Source organism: Acinonyx jubatus, chromosome B2 (assembly GCF_027475565.1).
Source record: "Acinonyx jubatus isolate Ajub_Pintada_27869175 chromosome B2, VMU_Ajub_asm_v1.0, whole genome shotgun sequence".
Lineage (NCBI taxonomy): Eukaryota > Metazoa > Chordata > Mammalia > Carnivora > Felidae > Acinonyx > Acinonyx jubatus.
The window spans coordinates 124,773,400-124,796,163 of NC_069385.1; the positions used below are offsets into that span (position 1 = coordinate 124,773,400).

At 44.5% G+C, this 22,764-nt stretch overlaps 1 protein-coding gene across 4 annotated transcripts in view; it reads right to left on the reverse strand.

Annotated features, from left to right (window-relative positions):
- SLC22A23 (solute carrier family 22 member 23) overlaps positions 1-22,764 on the reverse strand; it is a 181,714-nt gene that overhangs the window by 123,421 nt on the left and 35,529 nt on the right. For all 4 annotated transcript variants that reach the window (XM_053223076.1, XM_053223077.1, XM_015073554.3 and 1 more), the window contains exons 2-3: positions 17,724-17,827; positions 11,780-11,934 (exon numbers count right to left, since the gene is read on the reverse strand). In XM_053223076.1, the coding sequence (XP_053079051.1) occupies positions 11,780-11,934; positions 17,724-17,827 (259 nt within the window). The remainder of the gene's footprint in view (positions 1-11,779; positions 11,935-17,723; positions 17,828-22,764) is intronic.

The window sequence follows — 22,764 nt, forward strand, 5'->3', positions numbered from 1 at the left end:
AATTTTTAAATTTTATATTCTTGTGTCAATGAAAATCTTAGTCGTAACCTGGCTCATCTAGATGAGCAGTTTGTAACCCAGTGGGGACCTAAGATTTCCAAGCTCACATCTGCATCTGGATGTATATTCACAAAGACCAAATGTCATCATGACAGGCTACACAAATGCAGGCTTCCCAGGAGTCCACACACAGTAGCAGGAGAATGGAGTGGCCACATGTGTGCCATGGCATAGGCACACAGGTCTCAGTGGAGCCTGGCATCGGGCAGAGGGTACCCATCACATAGCACAAGAGTACTAGGCAACAGGTGGTAATGATGGTTTCTAGTCTCGATTCTAGTCATAAGTGGATTAAACACTAGTTTAGTTAGTATTTGAATAATGCCATGAATCTACCTTTACCTTCAAGAGAAGTAGACGGGTTGGTAGAGCCCTCAGGAGGCACCCTGTTAGAATGAGTGACACGGGTGCGCTCATGAGCAGGGATGGGACAGGAGGAGGTTGGAGTGTTCCGTGACGGCAAAGCCTTAGAATGGCTCGCAGTGGTTTAGACAGCAAAATATGTGAAAAGGCATCATGCACACTGGAATTTTTCAAGTCCAAATGCCAAAGTAGATTAAATATGAAATTGCACCTGAAGCTCTGCCTTTCTGCTATTTAACCCAACAGGGGTGAGCGGGGATTCCCCTTCAAGAAAAGACCATCATCTATCACATTAAAGTATCGCAATTAATTTGGATAGTATCGGTTTTCCAATTGGATATTGTCAACATTTTGATCTTATAGTTATTTAGAAGTTATAAGAAGTAATGTACTCCTTATAAGATATTTGTACACATTTAAATAATCTTATAACAACATGTTTTAAGACAAAGAAAAAGAAGGCTGTTTGAAACAACACTGGAGCCATGCAGACCTGGCTTTCAGTTCTGGCTCCTCTACCTCTGGTAAGGGACCTTGGGCAAGTTACCCTCACCCACATGTCAAGTTTCCATTTGTTAAATGGGTTAAATAACAGTGCCCACACATAGAATGATGGGGTGGATTAAATTAAATATTTGTATTACACTCAGCATAGCAGCAATGTACGTTGTAAAAACCCAATAAGTATTAGCTCTTACTTAAAGGCCCTACTAGTGAGGTAGGCAGGCAGGTACAGGGACTAGAGGTCTCAGTTTCCTTATCTCTAAAACATGCCCATTATTAGGATCTACTAGGTTAGTATGAAATTTGAAACGTTGTGTGCATGTGGGTGTGTGTGTATAAATTAATAACTTAGCATAGTATCTGAACTTAGAAAATGCTCAATAAATACATTATTGTTACCAAACAACTATCATCGTGACCTCTTCAGTTTCTCCTTTTTACTCCTCAACATCAAAATACTACTCAGTTGTGAAATACCATGCTACATACATGCCATGCACATGATGGACTGTGTGAAAAGGGAGGTCACAGCACAAGGCTTCCCTTAGATATTCTGTCGAACCCTTGCACATTAGAGTTGCCTGTGCCTCTTTCTAAAAGGAAAGAAGGGACATTATCTACTTATCCATCCATCCATCCATCCATCCATCCATCCATCCATCCATCCAAGCAAGGGAGTGATATAATGAGATACCAGACAAAATCATGCTTCAAGCACTGAGACCAGCTAAAGAGTGAGCAAATGACTGGGGATGAAGGGCCAGGCAGCCTCCCAGCATGACCTCCTACACAGTAAGGAAGGGCAGTCACATGCCCTCCCATCCACACACACAAAAGAAGCTAATAACATTTACAAACATGGTCCTTTGTTTTTGTTTTTAAAGTTGATTTATTTATTTTGAGAGAGAGATCACAAGCAGGGGAGGGTCAGAGAGAAGGAGAGACAGAATCCTAAGCAGGCTCCACACTGTCAGTGCAGAGCCCGACACAGGGCTTGAACTCCAAAACCGCAAGATCAAGAGTCGGATGTTTAACCAGCTGTGACACCCAGACACCCCAACATAGTAAATCATTTTTATCCCTACACGCTACTCCATCTCAGGAACCCCTGGTCGCCTCTGCAATTAGAGCCCATGGCCAGATAGACAGGGCCGTGCCAGCTTGACAAATTACATAGATGTCAGGGAAGAAACAGAAATTCCAAGTCACAGCAGAACTAGCAATAGCTCTTTCTTATGTAAAACTGCTGTGACTGGGGGCTGGGCTAGAACTAAATGGCCCTAATTCCTCCCCTGCCCCCACTCTGACAGGGGTTTGGAGAGAGTTCTGAGCCCTTTCCCAGAACTGGCACAAAGCAGATATCAAGCCTTGATGCTTTCAAAAGGCACAGGTTGGAAGGGACACAGGCACCTTTCAGTTTTCAAAGAAGTGTGGTCAGAACCAACTCCGGTTGGACACAAAGTACCCTTTTCTACAAGAATCGTCAAAGGCCCCACAGAAGGAGGAAGGAGGGGAAAATAGTAGCCCTCAATCCGAGACGCATAGTTTTCCAGGCTCTGTGTTGCATGCAGGAGGCTCAGGGGGAACTTGAAACCTGGGCCTCTGAGCTGTCCTACTCGGTCACCTGAGAATGCTGCCCGGGGAGGCCCTGCAGTCTCATTCTGGGGCATCTGGCCCAGCTGTTATGCTGCTGGGCTCCTCAGACTCCCCGAGATTGGTTTCCATCAGGGTAGAGTCACAGCCTTAAAGATGCCCAGAGGCCCCGGGGGGTCCAACTTCATAGAGAATCACCACATCCAGAGACCCGGCCAGCAAGAGCTGTACACGGGGTGAAGGGAGGGCCTGCCCGCCATAGAGTTTAGTGGGTTCCAGGTAGAAGAACCGAGTGGGTCCCCACAACCCAGGAGAGAGCCTAACAGGACGTCCCAGCTCAGCCTCTGACACATGGTCCCTAAAAGCCTGGATGCTGGGTTGGGGGGCCTTGTTCCTGCAGAGGGAACACTTCTCTAGAGGGGGCAGCAAAACCAACAAATAAAACCAGGTGCTGTCCATCATGTCATCCCACATAGTGGCCAAGTCTTCTGGATTCTTGGACCAGCAACTGGAAAGTGGCTCCTGAACAGCTTTTCCTCCTGAAGAGTCATTGGGGAAGAACAACAGAAAACGAACCTTGTGCCATGTCAAAGTAAAACTTCTCTTCACACCCCACTCACACCTGTCCTGGGAGCAGACATTTTCACACAAATCATGTCAAAAATAGGAGTTGCCATCTTCCTGACATGGAGGAGGGCAAATGACACAAAGTAAATATATTTTCAAAAGGCACAGGTTGGAAGGGACACAAATACCTTTAAGTTTCCAAAGACAAGGAGGATGCTTGTGCAGGGGACACATCACTTAATCCTAAGCAGACCCCCAGAATCTCACTTGGACCTTAAAGTGTATGTGCTTGGGGGTTTGGAAATATCATGGCAGAACATGGCAGACAACAGGACCACAATAGGCCAATAGCTGCATGAAGGGACCGCAAGCAAGTTTTCTGAGTTACCATTTAAAACAGGTGCCTGGGTGGCTCAGTCAGTTAAGTGTCTGACTTCAGCTCAGGTCATGATCTTGCAGTTTATGAGTTCGAGTCCTATGCTGACAGCTCAGAGCCTGGAGCCTGCTTCAGATTCTGTGTCTCCCTCTCTCTCTGCCCCTCCACTACTCACGTTCTGTCTGTCTCTCTCTCCCAAAAATACATAAACATTAAAAAAATAAAAGATAAATAAAAGTATAGAGAATAAAAGGGGCACCTGGGTGGCTCAGTTGATTAGGGGTCTGACTCTTGACTTCGGCTCAAGTCATGATCTCATGGTTCATGAGTTTGAGCCCTGTGTTGGGCTCTGCACTGACAGTGTGGAGCCTGCTTGGGTTTCTCTCTCTCCCTCTCTGCCCCTCCCCAACTCATGCTGTCTCTCTCAAAATAAATAAACTTAATAATAATAACAATACCCCGAAAACCACATCTCTAATTCAACTGTAGTTCTAAATGCCCCATTTCGAGCCATAAAAATGTACTGTTTCAGGTGACTTCAAGGAAAAATAGTCATTCCAGATTTGCCTTCCAGTTCAATTTTTTCTCTCAATTATAATGAACATTTGCCATTGTTAAAAATGTATTTTCTTGCACAGCAACATGGGGTATAATTAAGCCACTGAATTGTACACTTAGTGGTTGAAACAGTAAATTTTATGCTATATATATTTAATCACAATAAAAAAAAAACCCGTTATTTCCTTTCTCAAAATACTTGACATTAAGGACAAGGTAGTGCCGCTCTGGGGAGGACAGGAAGTAAAACCTATGTTTGAAATGATTTAGATTACATTAATCACTAAATTGAATTATGGTAGCTTTTGCTCTAGTTAACTCTGACCTACTAGGCAATCATGGCTACATCCAATGGACATTTCTCAATCCCGGTCTTGCATCATTTGACACTCGGCCCCTTCCCTGACTCCCTGCTTATTAGCCTATTCAGACTTTCCACTGACTATGCAGGCTATCCCTTCCCATCTCCCTCAACTAGTTCTTCTACCTCCACCCATTTATTCCTCATGTTCCACAGAGTCTGGGTGATCTCAGTTATCCATAACCTTTAATTGCTACCTTTATGCTGAGGACACACAGACCTTACTTCTGAACAGCCAATCACCTGCTAAGCAACCCCCTCAGATACCCCTAAGGCACCATCGAGTCACCCTATCTGAGACTGAAGCTGTCATCTTCCCCTACCAAACCTGCCAGAGGAAGGGAGTGGACAGTAGCTTCTAAATCCTAAAGGATTTGGAATCAGGATGCCTGGGCTGCATCCCTTGTCTCATCACTTGGGGGGAAATCCATCCAATTGTCCAAGCTGGCCACCTGGTCCCCCCTCTCCCTTCTCCCGGTTCTTCAATCAGCTAGGCTGTGGATTCCACCTCCTTAAAGTCTCTTTCCTTGTGGCCATGGCTTTTTTCAGGCTCTGCTTCTGCACCTGGATCCTGCACCAGCTCCCAGCTTTTAGCATGACCTTCTTCCTTGGTCTGCTCTCCACTGCCACAGCCTAAGTGATTCCCCCAAAGCACATAAAGGTTTGCCTTTCTTGCTTGAGATCCTTCAGTAGCCTGACACTGTCCCAGGGTCATGGAGGATGGGACTTTGTGCACTGTCCCAGACTCCTTCCCAGGCTGTGCCATTTGTGATTCAGACTCTGGGTTCCAATCAGTCCCAAATCACCCAAAGTCCCCAGAATTATTAGACTCCTTGACCTCTGAGCACCCACTGCAAATAGCAAGCACCTATTCTCCCTGACCCCGACCTCATGGTTCAGAGGTCGCTTCCTGACACTCTCACTTCAACCAGGGCCTGTCTCTCATCTTTACTCATTAACCTCTGACGGTCCTGGACGGCAGGAAGGTGCGTCTGCCTTTGTGTGCTCAGCACTTGACAGTGCCTGGTAAGTGCCCAAGTCATTCCCCAGGCACCTAGTAAGCCCTCACATGTTTGCCAAGCAAGTGAGTAAAGAAGAAAGCAGTCTTGTGTTTCCATGAGGGTCACCAAAGACCAAAAGGTAAACTATCAAAAGGAGGGTTTATCTGGCAAGACACAGTAACACAATTCAAGGTCCAAGCACATCTGGTTTCATGCCCCTCCAACACTGAAGTTGAGCTTAGAACTCAAGAGCCATAGAAGGAATGGTGGAGACCTGTGTTTTTCCATTTGGTTTTGTTGTTATTGGTTTATTTTTTTACAGCAATATTAAATGTTGTCATATAGAATCCATTGTTTTTGTTTGTTTGTTTGTTTGTTGTTGTTTTCTGTCCATCTCCCCCACACATGGTTCCAGGAAGAGATTGAACAGTTCCACAGGACACAGTTTGAAAGCCTGTGCCCTGACTTAATAGACAGGGGAGACAGAAGCTTACAGATAAAGCAATTTGTCACTGACACAGAGTCAGTCCATGGCAGAGCTCACACCATAGCTCAGATCTCCTGATTTCTAGATCTTTCTACTTCCCCTGTTAGTGTGGTGAACTGTTTTGTTTCAACTGAAGCACCACTAAAATTCCAGTGTGAGAAAAACCTCGTCCTTAAGGATGCATACAGCTTTCAGCATCCAATACTCTGATTTCAAAATGCTGGATATCTAAATATCTGCTGTTTATCCCCGTGATTTTGAGACAGGACCATCTTCAGCAAATTTAAAACACCCAAAGAAAGAGGTGCTTCAAAGCCTACTTATACTTTTAGATAATATATACACGCTGTCTTGGCCTGACTTCTGGACAGAAGAACACTGGGTGTGTGGGGCTGAATGACACCACCCAGCCACTTACCCTTCCTCTGGGTAAGAGCCCCTCACTTTAAAGTGAGAAAAATCAGTCCTCAGTGGCATTTTCTGGTTCTCTGTTGGACAACTCATCCCCAGCGTGTGGGGCCAGTGAGAAGCATGGCCCTAACTGGCTGCCACACTGTCTCCCTCCTGGGGACTAGAGCTCACAGACCAGGAGCTTCTGTACTGACTCAATATTTCCTGGTTACCCCCAAGAAGCGATGGTTCCTCAGAGCAGTGACAGAGGCAGGTAGAGAGGGAGAGGATATATATATATATATATATATATATATATATATATATATATATATATGTATTTGCTTATAGATTAACTCCCTTACTCTTCACAGTCTGCCTGCGTGCTTAGTAAAGTTTCCAGTGAAGAAAAAGACTGGTGGGGAAGCCCCAGTCTGTTCTGATTTCCCAGCTACTCTAGTCTGAATCTGGATAAACGCAAAATTCTTCCCAAGCTTAAAAAAAAAAAAAAAAGCATTTGTCAAAGGCTTTTGGTAAACTCTGATTCATTTCCTTGGTGGAAAAAAGCCGTCAGTAGAGCTGGTCCCGCCAGAAGATTGGGGTTCTGGCTCTGTCTTGCTGCTCTGGGGAGGGCCCAGAATCTGAAGATGGGGAGGGGTGAGAGGGGAAAGAGGAAGGCTGTGGTGGACAACCACAAATTCACGTGAAACTTCCCCTTTGCCCGAACGCGATGCCAATATTTGCTCCGCAGAAGAAGAGAACCACAAGCCAGGGGAGGTCATTTGTACCGGACAGTGGCAATCACCGTTCTATTTATTCCACAGTTCAGCAACTCACTACCTGAAGAGTTTTGGCTCAGTCAATTCTTCTTCTTCTTCTTCTTCTTCTTCTTCTTCTTCTTCTTCTTCTCCTTTTGTTAATGTACAGTATGACTTTGGTGTTAACAACCCATCTGACTGAAATATGTTCCAAGGAATAATAGTTAAGAAAGACAGCATGTTACAGAAATATATGCAATTGTGAGGAAGAGTCACCCAACACCAGCACATTAGGAATTACTTGACCACTTCAGTGTGAAGTTAAAACTATCAGTGCCATGTGAGACAGAGAACATCACCTCTTGAGCAAACTCAAGTCTTTTCTGAGTCTATCTGCCAATTAGACCTGGCTTCTAATTTTGCGAAATACTCAGTACCTTAGTCACCTGTGACACTTCTGGTTACTGCCTGATTATGTGTAAAAATCATCCAGTTATTGAGGCTGATTGGGTTTAGGGAGGGTTGTTCTACTGAGAACATGAAGCTTTGAGAGCAATTTTCAAGAAAAGTGTTCACAGTTGTTAGGTCCAAAAACAAAACAAAGGAGGTGACATTCATTTGCCCATATTAACTAAAATATGGTCTCTGCCAGCAAAAAGTAGTGTTCATTATTTCAAATTGGGGGCAGGGGAGGTTGGCAGTGATGGGGAGGGGGAAGACAGAGATCAAATGAGGAGAGAGACTAGAAAAAGTATTTATATTTAAAAAAATTGTCTCCCATAAGACTTATTACATCAACATCAAATTAACTTAAAAACGATAATCTCGTATGGGCTTCTTTTGAAGAAAGATACATTTGAAATGATACTGCAGTACCCTTCTGTGATGTTATGAAACCCAGCTGGAGAAAGAATTCATACCACAAGGCATCATGACAGCCTGTACTGAAAAGTGACTATTTCTTTAGTCTTTGAGAAGACTTCATTCATAAACAAATAAGGAAATGTAATCCATTGCTTCCTTTCTCAGTCTGTGGTTTCCCACCCCTTGCTTAGCAGAGTCAAGATTTTCTCCCTTATTTTTTTTTTCAGTCCAGAGGCAAAGGGATACAATTAAGCCCCCGATTGAGCCCAAGTATATTTAATTATTTCAGTGTCTCATGATGGCCTCCCAGGAAGACAGGGACACACAAACCCATCCACCTTCACTGGTTCACTCTGGTGCCAAGCACTCCGCTTCCATGTAAAAACTCCTGGGGAAGATGCCAATAATCTCTATTTTATGTCCTAATTACACAACCACATCTCCCTTTGATGACTTGAAAGAAACAAAAGTTTAAAGGATGGCGTATTTAACTGGAATGTACCTTAGAAAAATTCCAAAGCAGAAAAAAACCACAAAAAACAAAAACAAAAACAAAAAACCAAAAAACAAAAAACCTCAGGCTGCCTTGCACATAAAGCCGAAAACTTTCACGAGTCAGCAGCATTTCTCAAAACTGAGAGTCCACGCTCACGGCAAGCTACACAAGAAATAAAATGTGCACAAATCAGTACTTCCCCTCCTTACATCGCCAAGCACCTGCAAGGCTAAAAAAAGGACAATATCCAGTTCTCTTCTGAGACAGTACAGGCCTTTCCAGCAGATGCATTAAGTGAGATAAAAAACCTCACGGCTGAAGCAGGGAGAAAACGTTGGGACCATTAAGAATGTATTTTCCAAATAATCAATGTCCCAAATATAAAAACTTTTCTTCAGAGTCAATAAATATTTCAACCCTGTGACCTTTCCTTTATGCAAAACAAATTCCCAAGCATTAACTAAGCACATATACTACCCGGGTATAAACACTAGCAGGCACGTAGACTCAGCTTGCCTGACTGACTGGGGAGCTTGCCTCTCAACGTTTTATCACCAGCCTCTGTCTTTGCCCCAAACTGCCAGAGAGATGGGCTATCTCAGCCCAGCACATTCCATATCCTACCCCATCTGTTCTGCCTGTTACAACTTCATTTCCACTTTCGATTCCCCTTGCCAGTCTTAGCTCTCCTGCCATGACTCAACCTCCCCCTAATTTACATTGTCTAGATATTAGTCAATGAACTCCCACTACTCGCTGACATCCTTTTGCTTTAACTTTGCTCTATCAGATACGGTATTAACTCAGAGGACTGCTAGGTTGATACTTGAAAATGTTCGTTGCAATGATATTTGTCACAGTGTTTGACGTGGAATCCCGATTTAAGAAAATAATTATTTATTCATGCCTGGCTTCATTTCCCAAAAAAATGTAAGGCTCCTAGCACAAACACATGCAATAAAGTTAACACTTGCATTACGGAAATAGGAAAATGGGGCGAAAGACAAATGAAGGCAGGAAAGTTCAGAAGGAATTAGGAGAGAGGCCAGAGTTTAAAGCTCAGCTTGACAGGCCCATCACACACATGCTAGATTAGAGTCTAAGCTTTTTAGAGCTCCCTAGAAGCCAGTGGACAGAGAGAGACTCACACATATCAGTGGCTGAAATATTATGGCTCATTGGTCAAACCTGGCCCGCTTTCTGTTTCAGTAAGTGAATTTTTGTTGGCACACAGCCACACCTACTCATTTACATATTATTTACGGTTGTTTTCAAGATACAGTGGCAGAGTCCAGTGGCTGCAACAGAGACCTGCAAAATCTGAAGTATTTACTATCTGGCCTTTTACAGAAAAAAGTCTGAAGATGACCAGGTTATATGATTCTGTGCACAGCAGTTTCCTGGGACAAGCACACCCAAGCATGGCTCTGTAGTGGCAGAGAACTTTCTACTGTGTAATCTCATGAAGACACATCCTTCGCTTCATTTTCCATAGTAAACACAACAACAGGTTTTGCAGGGCGGATGGCATGATGTCACCACACACGTCAGTGAAACCATTCTATGTGAGGCTGAAACAATGCAGGTCAGGAGAATTGGTCTCCTGCTTTGGCTTCATTCAGGGAGAGTCGTACAGATGGCAAGTGCCTCCCCACCCTCCTCGCTTATCATGGGCAGACATGGCCAATGGCTCTAGGTGGTTTCGCCCAGTGTCCTCCGAAGGCTTCTCTGAGTTCTCTGGCAGCCTCAGCCATTCACTAGCGATTGGCATGCAAGGTACACTGGTATGCCATCTTTGTTTTCCGACAGTTTTCCATTAACACTCCCTCTCTGAGTCTGAGAAGTGCCAGGGTGGTGAGATGGAGGAAATGCTCCTGAGCACAGCCATTCTATTCTGCCTCTCACGGCATGTGTGAGGATGCACTGGGCTGATGTCCTCCTGAGAGAACCTGGAGCTTGGCAAGGACGGCAGCCTAAAGGGGAAAACCCATCACGCCTGCACACGTGTGGGGCAGGTGAGCATCTGAGAGCAGGGCCAGGGCTCTCCTCCAGAAAACAGAGCAAGGAACCTCCTCCTCTCCACGGACCGCAGGGTGGATAGGGCCAAACACTGGCACTGGCATTTTGTCTGCAAACGTTCAAGCCTGATGCCCATGTTGTTTGCTCAAAGAAACAAAACCTCCAAACAGCCATCACCCAGACCCACTGACCTTGAATGCACATATTCCTAAAGAAACCCTCCCTGCCAGAAGCAAGGGTTCCAAAATAAATGCAAATAAAAATTGGCAACGGTGATTTCTAAGAAAGTAAAATTCAGTTGAGTGTTGGAAGAGGAAGACAGAACCTGCCCGCTGTGGATCTGGAAGAATACATCTGTCACCTTTCTCTATGCTCATTCTTCCTTTGTGACTATAAGACTATGTTATAAAGTGATCCTATTTCTATTCTCTACAATAGGGAGCAAAAATTCAGGTTACCCAAAAGTGTTACTGAGTCTAATATACAAATCTAAGAAAATCAGAACTATAGGGCATTGCCACTTGATGTGATTCCTACCCATGTTGTCAAAAGAAAAGAAACAGGCAAAATACATTATGAATCATTTTGCATTGTCCCTAACAGATCTTTCTACAAGGTAAATAGAAAGTATAAAACCAGGAAATAAGTAAAACATCAATGCCTAAAACCTTCCTCCTCCCTGTGAGTTTGCAGCTGTATCTCAACTACAAAGAGGTGACATATAACCACATCTGACAAGGGAATTAATACAGCCAACGAGCATGATAGGTCAGTGCAGGACATTTTTCTTCACCCTAAAAAGAGCAAATACTAACAAATGCTACCATTTGCTCTTCAAATACCAATGCTGAGGGTTCAAGTCCAGATTACATAAGGCCACATCTGGACACGACAGAATGTGGAAAATTTGGACTCCACATAACCCTCGAGAAAAAAAGTAAGAAACACTGTCAAAGAGCCAATCAGAATGCTGAGCCTAGACCAACCAACAGTGGGACTCAGTGTGTTGTTCCGGAACTAAGTTCAGGGATGCCCAATTACGCACTGGATTTGGAAGTACACAGAATGTCAACACAGAAGATTCTGGAGGAAAGCAAAAGCCCCTCCATATCAGGAGCGGGCTGATCCCCACTCCTCCAAGCAATTGTGTGACCCTCCACGTCCTCTCATGAGCCCTGAGCCCAAGCTGGAAATCAGAACGGAGTGTTGGATGACATTGCCTGAAAAACTTTTCCAGAACAGTTGAGGCCACTAAAGTTTGTGCTTCCAAAAGACTGTCATCCCAAACCGCCAGCACGCAGGGCGCCCTGCCCATAACCTCATAGGCAGCAGCAATTACTTTTACTAATTTTTTCAAGACAATTGTGAAGGCTCTTACTTACGTAATGCATACAAGGTAAGAATTATCCCAGCCAGGCAGAATCCTTCAAAGAACCTGAGTGTGCTGAACATTGTCACATTCACTGACAGTGCCACAGTTAGTCCGAAGATCAGAATGAAGATGATGGAAAAAAGCAGCACAGGCCGCCGGCCAACCCTGCATATGGAGAGGGAAAAAATTAGGAATCATCATTAAACAGGATGAATGCTAGATGCTGAAACCCTGTATCTAGCCGGTGCTCTACAGATGTTGATCTGTACTCACTACAGTAAAAGGCTTTGTAGTGTCTACACCAACTTGGTAGATCTAGGGGTCCCTCAGGAGACATTCAGCCCAAACCCTTGTTTTGTACATAAGGGGACAGAGGTCAAACAGCTACTGAACAGAATTGAGACAGGGACTCCATTCCTGTTGGCAAGTCTGTTTCTAAGTATGTAGGAGGATGATTCAAGGCAAGAGTAACAAAATCAATAGTAACTCCCCAAACAAACCTCGACACACCCAGCATAAAATGTGCTGAGAAATCGCTGACCTTTGGATTTGGCTCCAAAGTCAACATGGACACTGAGCTGAGTGGCTTCATTTCCTTTTTCTGGGATGTTAAGTCGTCCTACCTGACCTCAGGTACATGCGGCCTATCAGAATCAGGGCCCTGATGGCTGCTGGCTTGTTTTTTTTAAGGGATCACAGGCTAAACTAGGACAGGCTGAACTTTAAATAAGGAGTGTGGACCTGAAAGTGAAGCCTACTAGGCAGCAAGGCGGGGGGGTGGGGGTGGGGGGCGGTGGTGGTGGTGGAAAGAACCCAGCCCACTGTGTTTCTGAAAAGGGCAGCACAAACACTAGGTTGGCGGGCTACAGAGTGGGCTCGTGCAAGATCGGTGACCGCTAGGGGGCGATGTGCTTCTAGGTGGGGCTGGCAGGACAGTAGGGGTGGTCCCAGGGAAAGGAAGTCACTAGTTCTCCATCCTTCCAGTACTACCTTTCCATCTTTTCCTTCATCAACTCATTAGGAAAAAAACCAAAAAACAAAACAAAACTCTCCATCACACAAATTAACATAAATATAATCGGCTTGAACTAGAAGGCTAGCTCACAGAAAAACTGGAGTAGTGGACTATCTGCCAAGGGGAAAAAAAATCTAAGCCTGGCACCCCAAACACCTAAAGAGTTGCTGAATGGCTTAAGCTCGCCTAGACATCCTTGTGACAGTCTTATGACCAATAAAAACAGAAAGTAGATTCACAGCCTAGGGCTCAGGATGAGAATAGGGAAATGACTGGAAGTGAATGCAAGATTTCCTTTTAAGGTGCTAGAAATGTTTGACACTTAGAATGTGGTGATGGTTGTATAACTCTGTAAAGATACTAATATTTATTGAGTTATACACTTAAACTGAGTGAGTTTTATGGTAAATAAATTACCTCTCAATAAAGCTATTAAGAAAAAACCAATACTCTGTAATGCATATCCTTGTCCTATGAAAGAAATGGATATAATTTCAAGAAAATTTGGGGGGAGGGTACTACAGGAAACAATTTCATCCATAATTTCTTAGGCTTCTAACCATCCCCATTAATCACACTAGTTTAATGAAATGAAGCCAAGGCCATGAACTCAATGCCAATGGAAGTCAACTATCCTGTCAAGAGTTTTTAGCCATTATGTCCCTTTGACTGGTGCTGGGGTCATTAAGCCCTTGTTGCCTAAGACTCTATACGTAGTTTTATCCAAACCCAATTCATTTAAAGAAATAAATTTAGAATATGGCTTAGTTGGTCTCCTGAAATGAAGGAAAACAAAGATGAGATCTACCTTCCCCATTTTTATTTCCCTTTACTCCCCTTGTTTGTAAAGTGGGGATAACAGTCTGACTTCACAGCATCGAGATCATTAAGAGATGGCAGATATAGGCACAATGTGTAGCATAGACCAAACAGTTAAATGTTTAGCTTGTATGATTCCTTACTACACATCTACATCCCAGCTGCCCACCAAACATGGTTTGCCCTGTTCCAATACTTTAGAAAAGATCCTGATTTTTTTTTTTAACTTGTAGAAACTATTCTAAATCTCTCCATCCCAAATGGTTGCTAAAATCATGAAGTAAAAATTATTTTTAGGAACTCTGGGGCAAACATGGTCTTTGAAAGCAGATACCCTGGTCTTGAATCCAGGCTCACCACTTAGAAACTATGTGATCTTGGGAAAGACTAAGCTTGTTCAAACGGGCCTTGAGTTTTCTTTAGGAGGGACCAGTTACTGCCGACCTAAGGGGGCTACTGTCAGGTGGGGATATGTGATTCAGTAAGCGTTCAACAACTGTTACAATCGCTGGAGTCTTAGTGTGAACTGGCTCCATCCAGAGGAGGATCCCGCTCAGAGATGTCTGACAAAACTACACTCCTAAGTCTGTAATGCAGAGGGGGGACCTAAAGGAGGGCAGAAGAGTGGCCCTCAAGGATGTCCCCGTCCTACTCCTCAGAACATGTGAATATGCTACCTTTCATGGCAAAAGTGCTCTGCAGATGCAAATACGATTAAAGACCCTGAGACGAGGTGGTGACTCGTTCAGGTGGATCCAGTCTAAGTACATGGAGACCCTCTTCTGGCCGTAGGGAGCCAGAGAGATATTAGCGTGAACAGGACCTGATTGCCATTGCTGGCTTTGAGGTTAGAAAAGGGGCCACAAGCCAAGAAATGTGGGCAGTTTCTGGAAGCTGGAAAAAGCACAGGAAAGGATTACTTCCTGGGGCCTCCAGAAAGAAATGCAACTCTGTTGGCACCTAGAATTTAGCCTTCCATGAACTGCAAGACCTGTGAGTTCATTAATTGAAGCCACCAAGTGCATGGTAATTCGTCACAGCAGCCATTGAGAAGTAATACAGGCTCTCAATAGGGAACAGATGCCCCACTCAAAATGAGTTGAGGAGATTTTAATAAAGGGATTATTTGCAAAAGGCTGGGCAGGCTGTAAGAGAAATTTGGGTCTGCTAGCAGAAGGGGGATAAGGGGGAAGATGGTCTGGGAACCCAGAGAGAGAGGTGCCATGTGGAGGGGCTCCTAATGGGAGGCAGCTAGCCTCTGATAGCCCTGCAGAGACCCAGCTGGGGACAAAAACATCCCGCCTCACTATCATCTCTCCTTCAGACCTCTAGCTGGTACTCTCTCCCCATGGCCAGGTTCAGCCAGGAGCTAGAGGGCAAGGGGTCCTCTGGTGCAGTCTAGAAAGGCCAGGGCCCAGGACCCAGGGCCCAGTGCCAGTTGGAGACTATATAGAGGGCTCGTGGAGGGAAGTGTGCTCAATATCCAGCAACAGAACCAACCACGGAAGGAAGGGAGCTCATCTAGCAAGAACAGAGACTGGGCTATTCCCTTTCAAACGTCTCAACTAACACATTATAGGACAGTATATAGTGTATATCCCCAAACAAGATTTGTGTGGAAAATGATACCTTTTTAAAGAAAAAGGTGTACTGGGGTGTCTGGCTGGCTCAGCCAATAAAGCATTTGACTCTTGATCTCAGGGTTGTAAGTTCAAGTCCCACATTGGGTATAGAGATGACTTGTAAAAAAAAGTGTATTCCTGAATTTCATTATATGCTGACTTCAGTCTTAGAAAGCTTAACCTAGGACTTGGTCAACTTCCCTATGTAGCCATGAAATGGGTGCTAGCAGCTGTGAAGTTTGAAGTTCCCTCTAAATGTGCTTATTTCCTTTCAGCAAGGCTCTAGCAGGGAGTCAAAGGCCAAAAATAAATTATAATAAATACAGGGTGGAAAACACCAAACTTTCAAGCTGGAACTGAGGCCCTCTCAAGATGTTCAAGAACCACAGCACAAAGCAGCCTGGCCTGGCTCTCCGGGCACCCCTCACCCACTCACCCCAGACTTTGGAAAAGCAACTGCCAAGAGACGTGGCTTTGCAGCATGAGGCTCTGGCTATTTGCAAAAGGAGACCTCCAAACTCCTCTGCCTTTTGTCCCCAGGCCTGGTGTGTGATCAGGGACGCCAAACAGCAGGTATGTGCCAGAGGTAACAAATCACAAAAACAACTTCTAAACAGTTGAAGCCATTACAGACTGATCCATTAATAGAAGTCCATGTTTACTTTCCCATTATATAATTGAATAAGGACACTCAAACCTCAGCCAACTCTGCAGTTTTTAGAAAGAAGTGACATGGATTATATTAGTATATCTTCCTCATCTATTTCAACGCAGATCACTGGGAAACAAAAGTCCTTGTGGTGAAAATATTGGGATTACAGTATGTTCCAAATTAGTAACAGTTTACTCTGAAAACCTATACGCTCAAGTATTTGGTGGAAAAAACCCTACGCTCCTCCCACTTCCCCACTCCTCCCCATGACCATGTCAAAAAAAAAAAAACCCTCAAGGGGGCTATAGTATAGGTTTTCAGAGGTCACTGACAGCTTCTCTGTTACCGTTCCCAGGGAACTTGTCCTTAAGAAGCATTTACAAATGCTGATTAAGCAAATTCTGAACACACAGGAAGTCACATTACCTGTGAATGCAAGGAACTCCCAAATAGATGTTTGCTTTTGGAAAGAAATTTCCAGAACTTGAAAGTGCTTTTGGAACCCCTCTGGGCCCCACCTGCTGCTCTATTGCTCCCCTGCCCCCCTCCAGCCTCTTGCTGGACGGCCTCAACCAGCTGTGTCAGCTAACCAGGGTACAGGAACAGTGCAGAGCAAAGCCACGATGTCAGGAGTTTGCTCCATATCACTCTTAGCCCTTATTACATCACTGGGTCCAAGAAGTCCCTATTCACAAAAAGTCCCTTTAAAAACAAAACAATGTCAAGAGTGGGAGAACAGCTACCCCACACCTCTCTCCTAGAGCAGTCCCATTACTGGACAACCCCTCACCATTGGGCAATGCTGCTCAGATGTGTGCTCGCTGCTGTCCTTGTGACCACATGGTGCCTTAAATAAAAGTGCTGTAGCATGCTTGTGAAGAGGCAGGCTCTGGAGCCACTGGGCTTTCGTTCAAATCCAGCTTGAAAAGCTGAGTAAACCTGGGATTTTACTTAGACTTCTGTGCTTCTGTTTTTCTACTATAAAACAAAGATAATAAGTAGTATCTACCTAACAGGGGTGCTCTGAGGATGGGATATTTTAATGCATAGAAATATTTAGCACAGTGCCTGGCAACAATAATCAGTAAGTGTTAGCTGCTAATATTGTTGCTATCATCATCATTATCATCATCATTATAATTCTCTTCACTACTCCTCTCCATCTTTCTAACCTTCTCACTTTATCATGAACCACACACTTTGCTCCAGGCACTAAGAACTCCTTACCCACCCAAGTAAAGCATATTCATTCTCACCTCTGGTCACCACCCTTCCTCCACCTGCAAATATCCATCCATTATCCAAATGCTGTCTACCTTACAAGATCCACCTTCCCCATGGACCCTGCAGAGGTGTCTCCTGGCCAAGCCAACTGTAAAGGACTGTGCCTCTCTGAAATCTGCATGGTATTTGGAAATGTCATCAGCCTACCCATTCAAATCATGTGGGTGGACTTTCTAGCTCCTCCTCTCCCCATTTTTTGATGCATCTCATACACCTACCTCCTCAGAGCCCAGCCCACAGAGCCCTGAACCTATGCCCCCAACGCAACAATAAACATCAGGAGCAGATGGGGCTGCAAGTTGCATGCAGGTTTTGCTAGACTTCGCAGCTAGCAAATTGCAATGACTTTAAATTCTCACTTCAAAAGGGTCTGTTGTATGCACTGGCCAATCCTTTTGGTTCTGGATTCTCCAGGTGATGGCTTCAGCCCTCTGCACCAGCACCAACACCAGGGCAGAGAAAAAACCTAGTTACAGTAAGCTAACACTGACCATTCTTCTTTAGCCAGCAAAGGCTTGCTGTGGCTTCCAAAGGTTCGTGCACACGGCATGTTGGTACTCACCAGTCAGCAATGCATCCAGTTATTAGGTAGCCAAAGATTAATCCAACCAGTAAGGAGAACTTAGCGATATGGACCTTCCAGGCATTATCACACACAAGATCCCACTAGAGAGGGGCAAATAGAAAATAAATCAGAGAAACATACACAGATGCCAGTTGTAGTTAATCATAAGGGCAATATAACAACTACAGTAAGGATCATGACACCATTTGGAGCACCAAGTCACACATCCCATGAAGATTCCCTTCCATGTGTTTGAAAATCCAACAATGAGAAATAGAATTTGCCCACAAAAGGCAGTGTAATGTTTTAGTCCAGGACAGACCATAAAAGTCTGCAGGGAGCACCCCATGAAATGTGGGGGCACATGCTCTTCTGTGCCAGCTACTTGGGGACATAACCTGAGGGAGAGGAAGCAGCTAGGAGGCTGGGCACCAACACCCCTTCTCACCCACAGAGCTGTCACATGTGCAGGGAGGGAAGGCCCTGTCAACTTTTTGCAAGAGGTATCACAACATGAGAAAATTAAAGGCAACTTCTGTGTTTCCATCCTCCAAACCTCCCCTGTGCTTTATAAGCAGTCTGAAAAATATTTAATAGTTAATGTTGAAATATCAACTAACAAAACATTCTCACTTTTTGCCTTGTAAGTGTCCCTTATGCTTTCCCTTATTCCATTCTGAGGCTATCTGCTTAGAGAAGAGAGAGAAAGCCAATCAATTGGTAAATACAGCATTTAGACGCTTTTTACAATTCCATTTTATTATTTAATAAAAAATAAAACAAGTCTCCAAAGTTTTTGTTGTCCTTTTGCAAAATCAGAAGAGAAAACCATGTTTGTTCCCTGGAGGTGATGTGTGTCCAAGTGGAAGACATGTGAGGAGGGCACAGCGTTCAAATCCACAGATATCTGGGCCACAGGAGCAAACCGGCAGGATCTCCGCTGGTGACGCTATGAAGGCTGCGGCCCCCACCCCACATCACCCCATTGATGTCCTCCTTCTGGCACAAAGAAGTGGCTAAAGAACTTCAGGTGAGTGGAGATGGAGAGATGCACAAAAGGCAGGGGAGCTGGACATGTCAGAAGTTCTGGAAGCAGAAATGGGAATTCGTTGGGGTGAAACCTGATCTTAGCTGTGTCTTACTCAGTACCTCCCACTGCCCCCATTTCTGTCCATCTTGAGACCCAGATGGCAAGCTCTGGTCCTGTCCCCCGTTTCCAAACTTCTGGAAAGCCTGAGGGAGCCTCCCTGGGAACTCTTAGCTGTGGGTCTCGACTTCAACAGACTTTGGGAAAAGCCAAGCTTCTGCACCTGCCATTGCAGAGTAGAGCACTGGGCCTAGACAAAGGAGGAAGGCTGTCACACTGTTCCATGACTCCTTGGGACACACATTTGTTCCCTGATGTCCCCAAGCCATGTTCGAATTCCAGAGACCATGGAGAGAATAAATTTCTCTTCTACCCCATCTGTTTGCAGAGTGATGTCCAATGCCAGGCTCAGGAAGAAAGGGAATGCAAGCACAGACCACACAGGCCTTGTCAACAAAGGATGGTTTGTGCTTGGTTCTTGTCGGGATTTATTCAGGTGTTTGGGAGTGGGGCACTGCTGCTTGCACAGAATCTCATCATCAAGAATTGAGATACGTTAGGGAGTAAATTTCCTCCTGTGTCTGCTCCAGTGGTCTTCAAACTGTGCTCCAGCAACCAGCAACCTCAGCATCACCTGGGAACATGTTGGAAATACAAATTCTTGGGCCCCACCCCAGACCCATTGAATGAGAACTCCTGGAGTGAATCACAGGAATGTAGTTTACAAGCCTTCCAGGCAATTCTGATGCCTGCTTAAGTCTGAGAACCAGTGGCCAGCCCTGTCCTGCCATTTCCCTGTCATTTTGAGGTTGGTGAATGAGCTTCGAAGTCCAAGGCTGGGGTTTAATCAACTCACCAAAGGCAGGATGCAGCCAAAAACTGCATGAAACACATACGACAGTATTGTCTATTATCTTGTACTGCAAATGAAGGAATGTAAAACTAGATTTAAGTGGGCTTTTTGGAGGCAAATCTGGAAAACCAATATTCGTGTATATATTGTTTCCAGGAATAAAGATATTAAAAAAATTTTTTTAACGTTTTATTATTTATTTTTGAGAGAAAGAGCGCACAAGCAGGGGAGGGGCAGAGAGAGAGGGAGACACAGAATTTGAAGCAGGCTCCAGGCTCTGAGCTGTCAGGGCAGAGCTGGCCATGGGGCTCGAACTTACGAACTGTGAGATCATGACCTGAGCAAAGTCGGACATTTAACTGACTGAGCCACCCAGGTACCCCTGGAGTAAATATATATTTTAATAATAAACACCTTTCAAGGTGCAACCCATCTTCAGAAATACAGGTTCTGCTTTATAATGTGAGTTACGGCATCAAAACTGTGTGTGTTTATTCGGTTTCTCTGGCTAGGTTTATATATTCTGAAACCATTTCTGAATTGTTTTCTCTCCTCTCTGCCCAGCACAGATCCTGCCCACAGAGCAATTGATTACAAGACTAAGAGCTATGTCTATAAGCACACCTGGCCAATCTGAAGAGGAGGTGCCTACAACACCTGTAATCATTAATGTCCCAATCACGTCAGATTGTCCTGCACCTCAGCATGGCACATTCTTGGCAGGAGAGCCTCCTGGTCCCAGGCTGCTGCTGAGGAGGAGGGCACCAGCTGCTGGCTCTATGGCAAAGAATCACTGGCTTATGTCTCCACCCAAACTTCCCATTGATGAGTTTATTTGAGGCTAAGTGATGCAAAAGAGTACATTATGCTTACATTAGATGGCCAGGAGACAAAAGAGATTTTAATGAAAACATTCAGGGAGACGGGGATAATGCCAATACTGTTGTGAGCTCAGCCACCTGAGCAATAATGGTACCCAGCTGAAGGCAGCCACAACCCCATTTAGTTGCTACCTAATAAGACTTTCCATGGTTACCTAACACAACTTGTATCAATTAACAATGCTGGAATGAAAGAAAACACAGTTGAGAGAGACAGAACTGCTTCCACGGCCAGTAAGGAAAGAAAGCCTGCCTAGAAGTGTCGGCCAGCATGGTTGTTCTCAGCTTGGGGTAGGGGGTCAGGGAACCCAGAGGGTGCCCTGACCCCCTCAATTAGGCACAAGACTAGACAACTTCTCTGAGACAATAAGCAAACTGCCTCCAGACTCCCCAAGATAAGGTGTCTCATGCCTGGGGATCTGTCTGTAACACCACCCTGGGGCACATTCCAGAAGCTGGGTAGGGTGGGGCTGAGGGAATCCATGGAGATGGCATCCCTTCCTTTGACTTCTGCTTCTAGGATGGACAAAAGTAACTGGAAGACAAAATGTGTTCAGACACAGTAATATCTCCAAAAGAATTTCAGAAGCACGAGGAAGCTTTGAGATCACCTTTCTCTTGAAATATGTTCACACCAACTCTTGATAAAATAGAGCAATTAGTCATTTCGCTAAGCAAGGACTAAGAGACTTTTAAAAATCTAAAATGTATGTAGTATCTGGGTGGCTCAGTCGGTTGAGTGTCTGGCTCTTGGTTTTCAGCTCAGGTCATGATCTCATGGTTCCATGAGTTCGAGCCCTGCATCGGGCTCTGCACTGATGCTACAGAGAGCCGCCTGCTTGGGATTCAATCTCTCTCTCTCTCTCTCTCTCAAAATAAACAAATAGACTTTTAAAAAGAATCTAAAATGTACTTTGTCCCTGACATTAGTCTCTACACCCTTTGCATGCCACCAACACAATCACAGAATCCAGAGGATTCTCCCTTTCAAACATATCCTGCCCCCATCCCCCACACTCCGTCTTCACTACGGGCAACCTGACTGACCTGGACTTGGTGGGGATGCACTCATCATTCTGGTGTGTGTTTCTGCAATGTGAGCTGGGAGGCTAAAAACAAACCACTTCCGGACTCCCTTCCAGCTAAGGTTTCGGCGGTGATTTAGGTTCTGTCAATCAGCTGCACACCCTAAAATAACTTCCAGTACACAACCCAGACCTAATTTGGGGGATCACTTGCATTAGGAAGAGTGTGCAGTGGGGGTAAGTGGGCCATCCATTCTGCTGTTCAGATCTAGCAGTGCTCCATCTGGAGGTGGCTCAGGTGTAATCGTGAGCCAGCAGTTGGACAGTGACCTCCTGATTCTTTAGCCTCCTCACTGGGCGGGCCAGTTCTAGGGAGCTGTTCTAGGAAACCCTCTGGAGGCCCAGCCTACAGCTGCTCCTGCAATTTAGTGAGCACTGTTTCCCTGTATTCGATCCCTACTCCCTAAACACCTGGAGTAGTTTCTGTTATCTGCAAATTGAACCAAAGAACCTGATTAAACTTCCTTGGGACGAGTTGGCAGGGTGAGGACAGGATGTGGGCCATGTCACCATCCTCCCTTCCTGAACTAATACAAGTGTCTCCATGCATTAACTCTGGCCTTCCTCAAATCCATTCCCTACAGAACAATGAAAACAATCCTCTAATTAAGCATGTTAACACTTCATCAGCAGGTTTAACACGACCATAAAAGCGTTAAAGTCATGGCCCCGTTCGTAATCTTAGGCTTGCTTTCTTTGCCATTGTTTCCAAACCAGGGACATTCTATGGAGATGCCTCATGATGCTTGCCAGCCATGACTAAATGGTGAGACAGCTGACCCTAAAAAGTGTTCTCAATTTTAGCTGCACATGTTCTGTTTAAAAAAAAAAAAAAAAAAGGCAGAGGTTGTGGAAAATCTGGCAGACTGTTTTCTATCTATATATTTTAAGGATAAGCTAAAAGAAAAGAAATAAAATTTGCATTATTTTCAAAGGAATCATCTAATTGCTTGACTTGCCAGAGTAGAAAAATATTCATCAAGGAAACTAATGAAATTTCTAAAGAAGATGCAAAATCAATGGGAGATAAGAAAAGCAATCTTACTTTCGGTAATAATAAATCCTATGATAAAGTAAATGTAAAACAAGAACATGAAAATATTGGAAGAAAACAGATTACTTCTTCAATTTT